This window comes from Falco biarmicus, chromosome 4, assembly GCF_023638135.1.
Source record: "Falco biarmicus isolate bFalBia1 chromosome 4, bFalBia1.pri, whole genome shotgun sequence".
Taxonomy (NCBI): Eukaryota; Metazoa; Chordata; class Aves; order Falconiformes; family Falconidae; genus Falco; species Falco biarmicus.
The window spans coordinates 40116354-40131859 of record NC_079291.1 but is presented as its reverse complement, the minus strand read 5'-3'; the positions used below and the strand labels follow the sequence as shown (position 1 = coordinate 40131859).

General features: G+C 41.0%; 1 protein-coding gene across 2 annotated transcripts in view; it reads left to right on the top strand.

The window, feature by feature from the left end:
• Window positions 1–15506, top strand: part of ST8SIA6 (ST8 alpha-N-acetyl-neuraminide alpha-2,8-sialyltransferase 6) — a 36587-nt gene that overhangs the window by 15840 nt on the left and 5241 nt on the right. For both annotated transcript variants that reach the window (XM_056335524.1, XM_056335525.1), the window contains 2 exons: window positions 421–507; window positions 13483–13627. In XM_056335524.1, the coding sequence (XP_056191499.1) occupies window positions 421–507; window positions 13483–13627 (232 nt within the window). The remainder of the gene's footprint in view (window positions 1–420; window positions 508–13482; window positions 13628–15506) is intronic.

The window sequence follows — 15506 nt, the reverse complement described above, 5'->3', positions numbered from 1 at the left end:
CATCTTGGCTTGCAAGAGCCACATTTCAAAACATTTTTGAAGTTTAAAACACTGAGTGCAAGAAAGAGGGGTTTTTTGTATTATTTTGGACTTTTGCACTTGAAATTATTTCTAATAACATCAAGATACTTATGGTCAAATATTAAAGCTTGAGCCAGTGTACTTTTGAAAGTTTCTGGAAATAAAAGTTCATTAGGACATCAGTATTAAGAAGAGATGTTTAATAGGACATGCTAATTAAATGAGGATAGTACTGTTACAAATTACAAAACTAAAATAGGTCATGGAGTTCTAAAAGCAATCTATTATATATGCACCATGCACATTATTATTAATACATGCATCATTTGAATGTTTTAGAGACTGTTTCTGAATATGCATACATATATATATTCTAGTGTTTGATGTTGCCTTTTTTAGATATTCGGAAGATTATTATCTTCATATAGTCACAAAACTGCAGAACTGCACCTGGATAAGGAGACCAGAAGAATCTACAAAATTCAGGTAACTTTCATTGTTTCATTTAGCAAAACTGTTTACCCTAGATTTGTATAACAAGCCATAAGTTTAAATTTCAGTTTTGAAAAGATAATTTTGTATGCTTTTAGAGTGCATTCATAGCTATACATTTCTATTAATTCTTTGATGCTGGGGTTCTTATGGTTTGAATTGAACTGTGCAAACTGAGTAGGATAAGAGAACTACACAAATGAAGTGATTTCACCTATCTTCACTATAATGAATTGTTAACTAACTTAAGTAAAATGAATTAAAATATTCCTGACACAAAACCTACTGTATTAATCAGTGATGTGATTTTGTTCATGTGAACTGGCACTCTGGTAAAAGCCTGTGTAATGAAGCAGTGTATTTCTCACCCCAAGACTATTGCTTCCATTACAGAAGTGCTCAAGGCACTCATTAGGTTTGACACTCATGTCATGGCCTCTGAGCATGTAAGCACATGATGACATCTGTCCTTGTTCAGGATGGTACGTAAGTACATACTCCGTAGGGACAGTGATCCCTGAAAAGCTTCCACTCTCATTTGGAAATGCATCATGCTGGTTTTAGAGAATAGCTTCACTGTGCCAACCCTGTTTTCTCCAGGGGAAATACTCTCTTGAAGTACATGGATCATAATTAAATATTCTGTCATGATCGTTAAAAATAAATAAATTGACCTACCTTCCAAGTCACTGGAGTTAATTGGCATTGAAAACTTAATATCCACATGCTCAGCATGATACGCCTGGAAGAAGTAGTTTTTGGGGATGGGTAAAGCTTCTTGTGCAACATAAATTGCAGGGTTCACTGTGTATTGTAGTTAAGATGGTGTTTCCCAAAGCTGAGGTAGGAGAATACGTAGAGTTAAGGTTTAAGAAACTTTCCGTTAACTCAGGCAGGCTTTAGCTGCACACAGAGTATCAGAGCATGATAAGGAGCTGTAGAAGCAGCCCATTCTATTTCAGAACAGGCAGGTGTCTTGTACAGAGTTGAGAAGAGGTGAAGCTGCTCTCTTCTGCTCTTCACCATGCTTTTTGTTTTCCATTCTTTTTTTTAACTTCTCCTACTTCCGAATGTACCAGACACCACTTACCAGGAATTTGCCACTTCTGCTGCTGAGCTAGGTATGAGTCAGTAGCAGAGTAACCCTCCTTGTTCCAGCTTCACTTCCTCATTTATTGTTTCTGCAATCTGTCTTCCATTGGGCCAACTTCTACATTTTCTAGGCCTATGGGAATCAAACATGACACTCTCTATCTAAACTGTCATATGAGACTGTTGGACTTTTAAGTACAGGATGCTTACTGTTCCTTTTGCTGTCCTTGCCTTCCAGCAAGGAATGTGGGTCATAAGTAGGCAAGGTGGGTTATACAATAAATTATCAGACTGGAAATATTCAAAAGTGAAAAATTTGGAGTGCACTGAGCCAGCTAGAAAGTGTGGACTGTATGTACATTGAGGTGAGCTTGCTAGCTTTAACTTAGCTCAAATACCAGTGAAACAAATCTTTTGAAACCCATGGTTCGGCACAGGCTGGGCAAACTCTTGTTACTTAATCAACATGCAAAGGCTGTGCTGTTACGGTTTCATTACTTTTTAACATTCAAACTAGCTAGAATATTAGCTAGTTGATATGTACTTAACCCATTGTGCAATTATGATGAAAGTACTTTATATTCCTCTGTCCCCATGAAAGTTGATCTGTTTTGTTATCATCCAAAATTTCCATTGATAATGACCAAGGACTGATACTTTGGTTTAGGACACTACAGATGATTATTTTACAAAAGTTGTGTGCTTTTGTGTAAGTCTTTTTCCATTCTCTCAAACTCCTCTCTTGTTTTTTGGAAATAGGTTATTAAAATTTTACAGCTGTCCTTGCTCCCAGACCACACTGAAGACTTTCAAGGCTCTTAGCAGTTGGTCAATAGAGGCTTTAAAAAAAGAGAAAAACAAATAAGGTATAAAATTTACAGAATAAATCTGTGTACACTCCTTGCTTACAGCACTCCCAAACTTGTTTATCAGAATTAAGCTCAAAAGCCTGGAACTAGCTTTGTAAGGACACTCTAGCCGAGAAATGATGCATTGACAGAGCACTATGGGGAGCACAGCTTCTAGAAATGTAGTGAAATAAATGAATAAATAATCCCTTGGCAGTACATCTCTTCCTTTTTCTAACTTTGCCTAGTGCCAATAATGCATAATAATTGTGTAATACAAATATTATTCAGTTCTAAAAATCTCATTAAGTAGGTAGATAAACACACCCATTTTGCAGAAGAGGAAATTAATCTCAGAGGGGCTGTGCAGCAGGAATTGGGAAATACAGCTAGCCACTTCCAGGAGGAGAGCTTGAAGCTGCCTGTGTCGTATTATTCACCTGCCAGTGCCACCAGAAGTCTGCCTGCTGACTAGACTGCAGAGAAGCTGCTTGAGTTCTTTCCCTGTTTGCCCATCTGTTAAATGGAGTGAACACTTACATGCTTCTCAGGTGTGATGTCAATTGTATGACATCTCTCTATTATCCTGAAGTTCTGAAGAACAGGCATGCATATTTATAAGGGATTTAATGCCGTGTGCTTCAGGGCATAAACTGACCTCTAATTAATAAGGTTCAAAAGCAGCTTCCTGTGGGGTAGTGCATTTTTCAGAGAAGCTTTCTTGTATTTTCCTTTGCAGTTTTTGCTGTGGGTTCCATCATACTGGTGGTAGAGTGAAGGAATATGTGATCTGAGTCAGTAACTCTTATGTTCCTAGAAGACAGCACTGTGTGCCAGCAAATACACATCAGTTCTCTTTGTAAGCCACACTCCCAGCAGATCCAGGCCAAATAAAAGAATATGAATAGAAGTGCAATGCAGGAAAGAAATACTTGTCTTTGTATTTGGCAAAATAGTTACAGCAGACAGCCATGCATGGCAGAAACCACAGTGGATTTGCCAACCCAATGTACAAAAAGCAGAATGCAGGACCCTGTTTGCCATGAAGCTGTGCAAACAGTTTTATTTGTTGTCAGAGAGCTGCCCTGTTCCAAAATGCTTTCTCTAAAGCTGCTCTGCTGTGCAGGCTCACATGCACTTGGCTAGATTGCTGTCTGGCAGTGGTCAGTGGTTCTTGACAGCTATGTCCTCCATGTCTTGACAGCTAGGTGCTCTAGACTCTTCACCAGCTTCGTTGCCCTTCTCTGGACACGCTCCAGCACCTCTACGTCCCTCTTGTAGTGAAGGGCCCAAAACTGAACACGGTGTTTGAGGTGCAGCCTCACCAGGGCTGAGTACAGGGGGACGATCACTTCCCCAGCCCTGCTGGCCTCACTGTTCCTGATACAAGCCAGGATGCTACTGGCCACTTTGGCCACCTGGGCACACCGCTGGCTCATTTTCAGCCAGCTGTCAACCTGCACCCCCAGGGCCTTTCCTACCAGGCAGCTTTCCAGCTGCTCTTCCCCAAGCCTGTTGCGCTGCCTGGGGTTGTTGTGCCCCCAGTGCAGGACCCGGCCTGCCCAGACCCCCCTGCAGAGCCTCCTGCCCTCAGGCAGATCAACGCTCCCCCAGCTTGGTGTCCTCTGCAAACTGGCTGAGGGGGCACTCGATCCCCTCGTCCAGATCATTGATAAAGAGATTAAACAGGACTGGCCCCAGTACTGAGCCCTGGTGAACACCACCGGCCACCACCCAGATGTAACTCCATTTACTACCACTCTTTGGGCTCAGCCATCCAGCCAGATTTTAACCCAGAGAAAAGCACACCCGTTCAAGCCCTGAGCAGCCAGTTTCTCCAGGAGAATGCTGTGGGAGATAGTGCCAAAGGCTTTACTGAGGTCCAGGCAGACAACATCCACAGCCTTCCCCTCACCCACTAGGTGGGTCACCTTGTTGTAGGAGATCAGGTTCATCAAGCAGGACCTGCCTTTCATAACCACACACTGGCTGGGCCTGATCCCCCTGTTGTCCTGCCTGTGCCACATGATGGTGCTCAGGCTGATCTGCTCCATAACCTTCCCCTGCACCGAGGTCAGGCTGCCAGGCCTGTAGTTCCCTGGGTCCTCCTTCCTGCCCTTCTTGTAGCTGGGCATCACACTGGCCTCCAGTCTTCTGGGACCTCTCTAATTTGCCAGAACTGTTGATAAATGATGGAGAGTGGCTTGGCGAGCTCCTCTGCCAACTCCTTCGGTACCCTTGGGTGGATCCCACCCAGCCCCATAGACTTGTGCATGTTTAAGTGGAGCAGTGCATTACTAACCCTTTGCTCTTGGACTGTGAAGACTTCATTCTGCTCCCCTGACTTGTCTTCCAGTTCAGGAGGCTGAGTACCTGGACGGTAACTGGTCTTACTATTAAAGACTGAGGCAAAGAAAGCATTAAGTATCTCAGCCTTTTCCTCATCCTGAGCAGCAGTGTTCCCCACTGCATCCAATAAAGGTTTACCCACATGTTTCTCAAAATCAAGAAAAATCACGAGGCAAGTACAAGCCACAATGTTCTTTTTAGTATCTCCCATTATCCACAGTCAATTTTCTCTGGTTGATTTTTGTCCAACCTGTGTCGGGGAAGCAGTCTCCTGGCCTTTCAGTTATTTCTACCTGTAATGCTGACATCAGCAGTATCAGATTTAGGCTGCCCTCAGAGGAGCAAGTGCAAGCACTGGGTTCATTGCCCTTGAAATCTAGTTAAGATTTATCATGCCCCACAGTAGTCTATGTCAGCCATTGCTAGAGGTTGTATCTAACTTACAATAGAAGCTAGCAAAGGTGATGTACATACAACAGAAGTGGTGAAAATGGCATCCTACTAACAGTGATTTAAGGAAGTCATTCCAATGTTTCCTACTACTGACATACAAAGAACTATTTAAGTGGTTTTTATTCAGACCTTTCTTTTATGAGATTCAGCTGTGCTTCTCTTGTTCTTTTTTTTATTTTGCTTGTTCTTTATGGCTCTACAGTCATCTAGCATCTCCACACTACCCCTTTGTTTCTAAGCCCACCTGTATTCTTCCTTCCTTTTCAGATTTACATCAGCTTTAAATTGTTTTAGAGAAAGCAAGTCCTCAGGTTTCTTGATTATAAGAGAGGATTGGTAGAAGCTTGGAAAGGGAAGAGAAATAATCCTGCAGCTGTCTGGAAGCATTATTCTTAAAGCTCCAGCAAAAAGCCACGCTGGGTAGCTTCCTCTGCGATGGCTCTTCTAGCTGCAGTCAGTAGAGTCTCAGGTTCCCTAGGTAACCTGAATATTAATTATTATATTAGTATTCTTCAAAGGTTTTCCACTTAAAAGAAATGTTTCATTAGTGCAACAAATTACAGAGCCCAATTGGGTGCAAGCTGTAATTGTTCTTTACACCTCCACATCTCTTTGCTTTACAGACTTTTAAGCTTGATTTATTCTCATTTGGGCTATACACCCATGGTGGGAAATAATCTGCAGGTTTTGGTGGAAGCTAACAAGTAGCTAAAACAGCCCTCAAAATGTCTGGGGGGGAGGGGAGGGAGGATATGGAGAAAGCCTAAGCAGATGCTGTGTTTCAGAGAAACCTCTGGGCATTGTGTTTTCTGGGCCATCTCGCTTAGCTTGGAGCCTGGCAGAGCAATGCAACAGTTTTTCAGGAGTGGTATCACACTGGAATAGTCCTGTGTGAACTGTGGGTAATGGGCTGCTCCCCATGGAAATACCATTCCTGACAAAGCTTATTTGCATTTGGTAATGAAGGGAGAAGGAAATTCCTATGTGTAAAATACACTTCTAAACCCCCTGATGTTACACTGCAGTTCAGCTGGCACACTGCTCCACCCCACAGAAATATTTTTAACTTTTTTTAAAAAGAAAACATTGCTACTTTAAAAAAAGAACCCTAGGTCTTGAAAAGAATAGTTAAAAGATCAAACCATTTTCCCAGTCCTGTAATTTCCCCTCCTGCTTTTTATTCCACTCGACCTCTATTACCCTTTTCCCACTTTAATGTCTTTTCTGAAAAGTGTGTGTTAAACATTCCTGCAGATTATAAAATCCCACTCCTTCTTGAAGAGATTAATTTGTAGTGTGCTACACTCTTAACATATATAAGAGTATTGCTTAATACATCTGTGTACTGTGATGAATCACAGCTGAAACAAATATAATACCCTGCAAGGTCAATTTATGCTTGCATAAGCTCACACCACCACATAATCAATAGCTTTCCTAACACTAAACAGATCAATAATTCCACTGTATTCTCCGAAATCTTCCATTCCAGTATATAAGAAAATACACAGAGCTCAGAGATTACAGTGTGATTTAAGAGTACATTCGCTGCATAGGTTTAATAGATCATATGTAAAATCAGGAGTATATATTTGGAGACATATTTCTATTTCAGAAGAGGAAAAAGGCTGGGTGGAGAGATAGTAATTAGTGACAGTTTGGAGAAATGGTTGAATCTTTTAATTGCTCTACAGACTATATACTTTCCTAAAGGTTGGAGGATTCCTATAAGGAGAACCTAATTTTGGATCAGGCTGAGTTAATTATGTCTTCACAGTGGACTCTTTAAATAATCTTTCACTTGAAAATGTTAATACGTTTTTTACATATTCAGCTTTGATTTCAGATTCAACCCTGTTGGCTTTCATTGTCTTAATCATTTATGTTACTTCATTTATAGGCGGTTCAAGGGTTGTCAGTGTAGCATTCCCCTTCAACATGTTCTGTTGCAGATACCGGATTTAACCACTCTTTTCTAAAATACTGGAATATGTCATAATATGCCTCACTGCACTTTGCTGCTATTGACCTGGATTGACAAGAGCCTGGAGAAACCCATATCATTGTCTAAAGCACCCAGTGCAGTACAGTAAGATAATTGCTTGCTCATTATAAAATATTACAGCGATGGACGTAGATAAAAGGTAGTCTTGCACTGTTTGTAGTTGTACCCTTGAAATTTGCTGTTATATAGTGGGCTTTTTTGTGGGTTCTTCTCTGTACCATCACGACAGTCTCTTCAATGTGAAACCTCAAAGTCTTTGTTGTCTTCACACGTGCAGTACAATAGCTCACATGAACTAATGATTACAAATACCTAAGCTAGGTGAACCATTAAAGCAAGCTATTAGGCAAGCATACACTTTTTCTGGTTATTAGTAATCCAGACTTTTGTCACTTGGAATACTTTGCCCTTTATTCAATTTATTCCAATTATATTGCAAACTGCTGTGAAATACACTTAGCATCAGGCTTGCAGGAGTTACAGCTTTAAATATTTGCTAGTCTTACTTTGTGTTTGGTTATGTCGTTTATGTGGTGGTTATGTGTGTTGGCTAACTGAAGATCCACAAAAGGGTACGTCTGTGTAAGCACTGCTGGTGTAGCTAACGTGCAAGTGCTTTATAACAGGACTGATACAATACTCTTTGCGCAAACAAACATTTGCTTGTAGAGATGTTTGTAGAAGGTGACTTAGAATCAAATGGACTTCAGTCATTTCTGAAAGATGTTTGGCCAAATACATATGAAAAGATCTCCAGTTGTTGATATTCTGCACCTTGCCTACACAGTCTGTTTCAGTGTGCTTCCTAATACTGAACTTAAGCTTTCTTTAGTGCAAATTAAGATGATTTTCCTCACCCTCCCTACCGTGGCCTTAAAACAGTTGAGTATCTACTATTTAGAAAAATGTTTTGCATATTTTGGTACTTCTGCAGTGTCAATCCCCATCCACTTTCCCCTCCTCTGACCTTAATTTAGTCCAATATATAATGACAGTGAAATATTCCACACTGTCCTCAGCTATGAAGAATGCCCTCTGGCCCCAGGTCTACAGGCACTGGCATCACACTGAACTGTAGCCTAACCCAAAGAAATACTATTAAGTTCACACAGTTTTGTCAGATTATGCAGGCTTCTGTCCCCCTGAGGATCACGGTTATAACTGTGCAGGCCCAGTTGTCCAGCTCTAGGCTGGAGCAGACAATTCCAGTGGTATACGCCCTTTCCTGTGTCCCAAAGTACAAGGATGTGTAAAGTTTTGGTGCAGAAGCAAGTGCCTTTTCACACCAGATACGTACCTGAATAAGATATTTTTTGAACATATAGAACAAAATTACTTTTAGCTAAGCATTTCTGATGGAAGAATGTGTTCTGAATAAAAACCATCCTACTTACTGCAGGAGAATGAATCAGAGGTCCTCTTGGTACTGGTTTCAGTAGTTTGCAGCAGTGGGGAGTTTTTAAACTCAGTGGAAGCTCTTAGGACAAATTTCACCCCTATTATAGATTCTTCCCATTCCATTTAGGATAAGGGCAGTGCTGGCTTTTGGACCAGCTGAGAAACTCTGCTAGCCCTTGACTAACCATTGACTGCTTTAGCCCTCATGGCTGGTTCAGATTGAGTTGTTGAAAGGAAGATGTTGAGACTTTTGCAGTCTCTTCAGGATGTGTGCACACCATGTCTTGTCAGCAGGCATGTGCAGCCTGTATGCAAGCGCTGAACCAGCTAAAATGCATGTATTCATATTAGTGCAGAACCAAGCTGAGCTAATTAATTTTGCTACTTGGAGGGATACAAATAGTTCAGGCTGAGCTTCTTGGCTACAGAGCTACTACAGGATCTGCAAAGAAACTACATCAGCATATTTAGATACTGTAGATGCTTAACTGACTAGCACTACATAGAGTGAACTATCAATGTGAAGTGTTTCTGTTAATGCAGAGGGCTTTGGAAACGTGTACAATCAAGGCAGCAGTCCTCTATTACTGCCCACAGTTAAGTGTGGACTAGCTGCATAGCAATTGCAAAGCAATGTTATTCCTTTGGCTTGTCACAATACTTTGATAACTTGCTTCAGAAGCCAGGATTTTCTTAAATTCCCAGCAGCCGCAAACCTGAAGAAATTATCTGGATGCCTGCCATGTGGGCTCATAATTCCATCCCACTTGACCTCAATACAAAAATGGGTCCGGTGTCCTTGGTCCACAAAGGATGAAATTCGTTGAAAGCCTGTGGTGAACAACAAAATACATTCTCCAGTGCAACAATGACTCTGTGTTGTCTACTATGAACAAAACTTCACAGAGAAATGCAGCATACCACTCCTGTTAGGTTATTGATTAAGAATATCATGACTGTATTTATTCAGTTTTATGAGGTATGTATTACTAGTCCAAATGGTGTCTTTTTCCAGGTACTGGTTTTGTTCCTCACTTGTTACAAGTGAAATTTTCCAAATAATGCATCAACTGCCTTTCTACTTATCTTGGCGTAAGAAATATCTGTGGTTGATAGTAAGCCTCAGGATTTAAAAGTAGCTCTTAGGTTTCACTCCACTTCCAGCTGTGTGCAGGAGAAGTGTTGGAGAGAAGGTTTCCTCCAAATAAGAAACTGGCAGTACCAACCTGTACTCCAGAGAAGATACTTTACACACCTAGAGCCTTACAAAACTTGGGTACTTTGACTGCAGCTTGCTTCACTCCAAACTTATAATATTGTGACTGGATCATAAAAACACTTTGTTCTAAGGCAGCCCCCAAGTCTAGCAGCTCTGCTAACAAGTGGAACTTAAACCTTCTTACTGTGGGCTACATCCATGTTCTTACACATATCTGAGGTGGATGCTCAGCCCGTATAGCAACATCCCATCTTCCAAAAGCTGCCTCCATATCTCAGTGTCTTCTGCTGGTCAGAACAGACAATGTGGATCACTTTCTACCCTTCCAAAGAAAATGCAGTTTGGATTTAAGGTGGTACTGTTTGATGCTGTTAAGATTCTGACCCTTGTCTCTTATCCCACTATCTGGTTAGGAACTTCTTTATATGTTGGGTTTTAACAATTTGTCTCCCCAGATGGCATGATACAGAAGTTAAAATGTCTTGACTTTGCAACACCTTACATATAGCACTTGTTAAAAGAATTGGCTTATATGATACATATCTTAATCTTATGAAACACATACTCTTTAGTGTGTCATTACCTCATGACATCAATACTATAATGATGATTGCAGTAATAGATTGCTTGAAATGCCCAGACTCTACCACTTCCTCGTTGTTTGCTGTCAGTTGTAGAGGTACCATGTGTCACAGCTTGTGCAAAATCCTGTATGAACAGATCACTAAATATATTGCCAGTAGGTATTGCTGTCTGCAGTTACATGCATTCTGGCTTGAACTCTGTACATGGATGCTTGGGCACATTTTGATCTAAGTAAGAGGTTTCTGTCGTTGCCTCCAAATTTTTAGCATATATGCTCTTAGGTAACCTAAGTATATATGTCATTAATCAGTATGTATTTTCTTGTTCTTACTGCATTTCTGAACTAGCCTGGCTCTGTTGTACTTCCTCAGTGAATCCATAATATTAATTTAAACTATTATTTTCTTACTAATTCTGATATCTGTTTTTCTTCCAGACTGTTGCTGCTTTTATTGAAGCACTCGTTCTTGTGGAATGAGTAATAAAAAGCAAAACCACGTCATCTGTATTAGTGAATGTTATCTATCATCAGTTTGCTTTTTCAGGTTCTGGTAGCCATCACACAAAGAACAGCTGTTTTACTAAAGCTGGGCAAGGATATTCTGGCATTATGCCTTCTGTGAACGTCTTGTACTTGACATAGATAATATTTAGTGAACGATGGCAGCTCCCTAAGGGTGGGATCCCAACCCAGCAGAGAAGGGACTGGCAGCCGGGCCCATCCCACCTCCTGCCAGGAGTGGGGCAGCCCTAGCCCTGGGTATGGGCACCTCCCTGGGGACAGGATGGGCACAGCTGGAGACTAGCTCTGCTGCAGTGTTGCTGGGTCAGAGGCTGACAGTTCTGGGGCACTGAAATGGGGTCCTGGGCCATGGGCAGGGTGCGAGGGCCCTGAAGGTCTGGGCAGGGGTAGTGAGACTTCATGGTTGTTCTCAGGGCCCAACAGTAATATCTGAATCCTCTTGTTAGCACACGTGTTAAGGTTAGAAAGATGTGGTTATAGGAAAAAGTGTACAAGAAAGAAAAGCAAGTGAACTCTAGTCGAGTGGTTCCGTAACATCCAGTGTTTCCAGAATTATTGACTTAATTTGACTCTCCTGCCTCATTCCTCCATTTCTATTTTTCCATATTTTTAAAATAGGACTCTATATGCCCAGAGCAATTGTTTTCACCATGTGTGCACCTTCTGTGCTTTGGTTCCATCCCCACCCTTGTACCTAGTGGTTTTCATAGACCACAGACCTCCCCTGCCCCTTAAGGCTTCGAGCAAGGCAGTGGGAATGATTGTGTTTGGGGAGTGGAGCTGAATATGGCTTGTGGGAATCTGGACCCTACTGTTTCCTTCCTCAGGAGTTAACATTTCCTACTAACTCTCCTAGTATGATTATTTCAGATCTGTGCCATCCCAGCACTCGGTGTTCCTCACACATCTGGAAACTTTGTCTTTGAGGACTTTTAGAGCTCAGTATTCAGAATGGGTTAATATATAGCAGTAAGCCATCTGCCAATTGAAATGATACTCTTTCCTTTGGTATTGTATGTATGAATTAAACCAATCTTCCCAACCTTGTTGCCCCCCATTTTGACCATTATTTCAAGAGAAGTGAGCTTGGGGGTTATCCCAGATCTGTTCATTCTCTTCCTTGTCTTTCAGGAAACATAAACCTTGGGTTCTTCCATGTGCTAGACTATGCCTCTTCTCCATCAGAAACAAAATTATACTATTATTAGAATATTTGCTCTATTTAATTGTTGATAAAGTTGAATGAAGCAACTTCTCTTACCTGTGTCTTACTCTATTACAGTCAGCTTACTTTCAACCAGAATTTGGCCTGTATTGTTCAACTAGTTCCAATGGTTTGGTTTACTTTATTCACTGGAAAAGTATGAAATAAAAGTTTTCTATTCCTTTGGCTATAACTGTAATATATATATTATTATTTTTTCTTCACATTTAACCTTCAGCATTAGGACAGGAATTATTATCTTTTCCCTGCTGTGTTATCTTCTTCAAAATTCCAAGCAATTCTGTTATCAGTGAACTTTCTTCTCTAAATGGTTAATAATTCTCTTAGTATCTCACCTAATGAAATAGCTATGTCCTAACGATTGATGGATAATATCCTGGCCATGAATATTTCAGCCTTACAGTCTGAAAATCAGATCCAGTGGCAGCAGAGAGAACATTGTTCCCTAAAGCAAAATGAATTACAATGTTTCAGGTCTGATTTCAAAGGTCTGACGGGGCTTTTCATTGCATTTCACTGTTAATAGTAGGATGTTTGCACATGTAGTATTTTTATAAGTTTGGAGGTAATGGGAATTGTAAGATGGGTGATAGACTTCACTCCTACATAAGGTCGTCTATTTAAGAACTCTTGCACTCTCGTCTATTTAAGAACTTCTGCTAGGTGTTTTGCGGAGCAGGTGGGCTGTATGTCTCTACCACAAAGATATCTGTCTATTTGCAAGTTGTGATGTAATTCATTTAACATCTGTGATGATGTGCACAGGAAAAATGTACTGAGCAGTTGCAGAAATGAATTTTTAATTAATTGGCTTGCAACTATCCAGCTGTTCACTAAGTACTATAGCCAGTACTTCCCATCACCATTCCTTTCATCTCCTTGGTTCTGTCTTCAGCCTCCTAGTTTCTTATAATTACTCATTCTATGTTGGTTGAAATCACATCGTTAATTCTTTGGGGATTGAAGTTTCTCAGTGTTTCTATAATAATCTTAGCAGTTAATAGTAAGGAGAAGACTGATTACAACTTTTTCTGGATGGGAAAGGGAGACCAAGAGAGAAAATCAGGATAAGAGAAGTTCTTGGTCTGATAGTTTTTGAGCATTTGCTGTGAAAGCAGACTTGCAAAGCAAGTCAGGAGAAATGACATTACAGAGGGTTCATATAGCCTTGTGTTGCTTAGTTAGAACTGGTTTTCACTGATCTGGTTCTCTACAATCACTTTCCTACTTATATGCCTGTCTTTGAGCAGGTTTTGTTTGGGTTTTTTGCAGGTCAGAATTAGCTTCCTGCTGTGATGCAGTTCACAATTTTATTGCTTCTCAAAACAACAGCCCACTGGGAAGTAACATGAGTTATGAAGTGGACAGTAAAAAGACCATCCTCATTACAGAGGACATTTTTAAGATGCTGCCTGTGGTAAGAACTGTATCTTTACCTGTTATTATAATTGCAGTATCATATGTATTTCGGGTTAGTAATAGAGTTGCTTTGTTTGATACCTCTGGAAGAGACCCTTCACCTCCTGTATGCACTTCTTCATTCACCTTGTAAGACCTTTGTTTTTAGCCTTCCCCTGCAGTGATGGAGGCATGGACAGGGTATCAGAAATCAGGTTGTAGGTAGATTTGGTACAGAATACGTGTTGCAGCCTGGCTTGGCAGGCTGAGAATGTTTGCCTTCTTTTCTCATTCCCCTTTTCAAAGGCATTTCAGTCTGGAACAACATTTCATATTCCTCATACTCCTATGCCATTTCCAGTGCAGGCTTGGGCATATAATTTATGAAAGTTATTTTGGTGGTAAACCTGACACAGAATGGAATGGAATGAGGATAGGATAGGATAGAACAGAATAGCCTAGACTAGACTATTGCAGTGGGAAGGGACCTACAGCAATCATCTAAGTCCAACTGCCTGACCAATTCAGGGCTGACAAAGTTAAAGTATGTTATTAAGGGATTGTCCAAACGCCTCTTAAACACTGACAGGCTTGGGGCATCTACTGCCTCTCTAGAAGCTTGTTCCCATGTTTGACCCCCCTCTCAGTAAAGAAATGCTTCCTAATGTCCAGTCTAAACTTCCCCTGGTGCAGCTTTGAACCATTCCCATGCATCCTATCACTGGACACCAGGGACAAGAGATCAGCACCTCCCTCTCCCCTCCTCAGGAAGCTGTAGAGAGCAATGAGGTTGCCTCTCAGCCTCCTTTTCTTCAAACTAGGCAAGCCCAAAGTCCTCAGCTGCTCCTCATAGGACATTCCTTCCAGCCCTTTCACCAGCTTTGTTGCCCACTGGAGAGGTGCCAGAAACACAAGCTGAGCAAAGAAATCAGATTTTGTAGCCCAGGACTTAAAATAGTTCTGGAGAACAGACAGAGAGGGGTGCAGAGATGTACAGAGATTTCTCAGAAGTAAGAGCACATGGGGGCCCTCTTACCCATCTCTGGCATTCTTGATTTGTGATATATGAGCTACCATGAGTCTACTCCTTTCTAATGCTGCTGTGAATCACTAAAAACATCATTGCAACAGAGGTTACAGTGGTTCCAAATTTAAACTGAATGAATGGAAAAAGTAGTATGTTTTATGTGCATATATTCTTCCTAAGCTAGCAAGGCTTGTCTGGCCTTTGTGTTCTCCTACTGTCTTTTCAGAACTGAACAAAATATTTGAACATGTTGGTTTGTAATATATTACCAGGCAATGTGATACATGATACTTTTTCCACACTTTTTGTCTTGTTCATAATGGTGTCCCTTCCTACTTCTCTTTGGGCAAGCTGATAAGAGGAGGAGGAGGAAGGATAAACCTTAGTGTAAGCAAGTTTTAACTCAATTTTACAAGTGGGTTCAGTTTCTGCAGTCAATGTAGCTCAGCTGTTGGCCTTTCTGTTGAATGTCAGTGCTCCCACAGCAGGAGAGGCTGAACGAGATGTATGAGATGGTTCTGAGACCCTGGGATAACAGCCAACTATATTAATGTCAACTGAAATAGCCAACAATTTACATTAATTTGCTAGGTTGTGATCTGTGCTGGTTCACAAGTGGATGCGCTCAGCTCCCATTCAGCTTCCCTACTGCAAGACAGCAGCCTCTAACAAGAAGAGAAGTGGGGAGGGCAAACAGCCAGAAACAGTAACCTCTTCAGTTAGCTGTCACGTTAACCATGAGTTAAGGCAGGGTACATGATTATCCTTTGCAGCATCTTCAGGTTCCCCTAAATTTGTTATTTTGCATCAAATGTAATTGTGTGATGACAAAGTAATGAGCATTTACAAAGTTACCTTCTATTAGCTGACA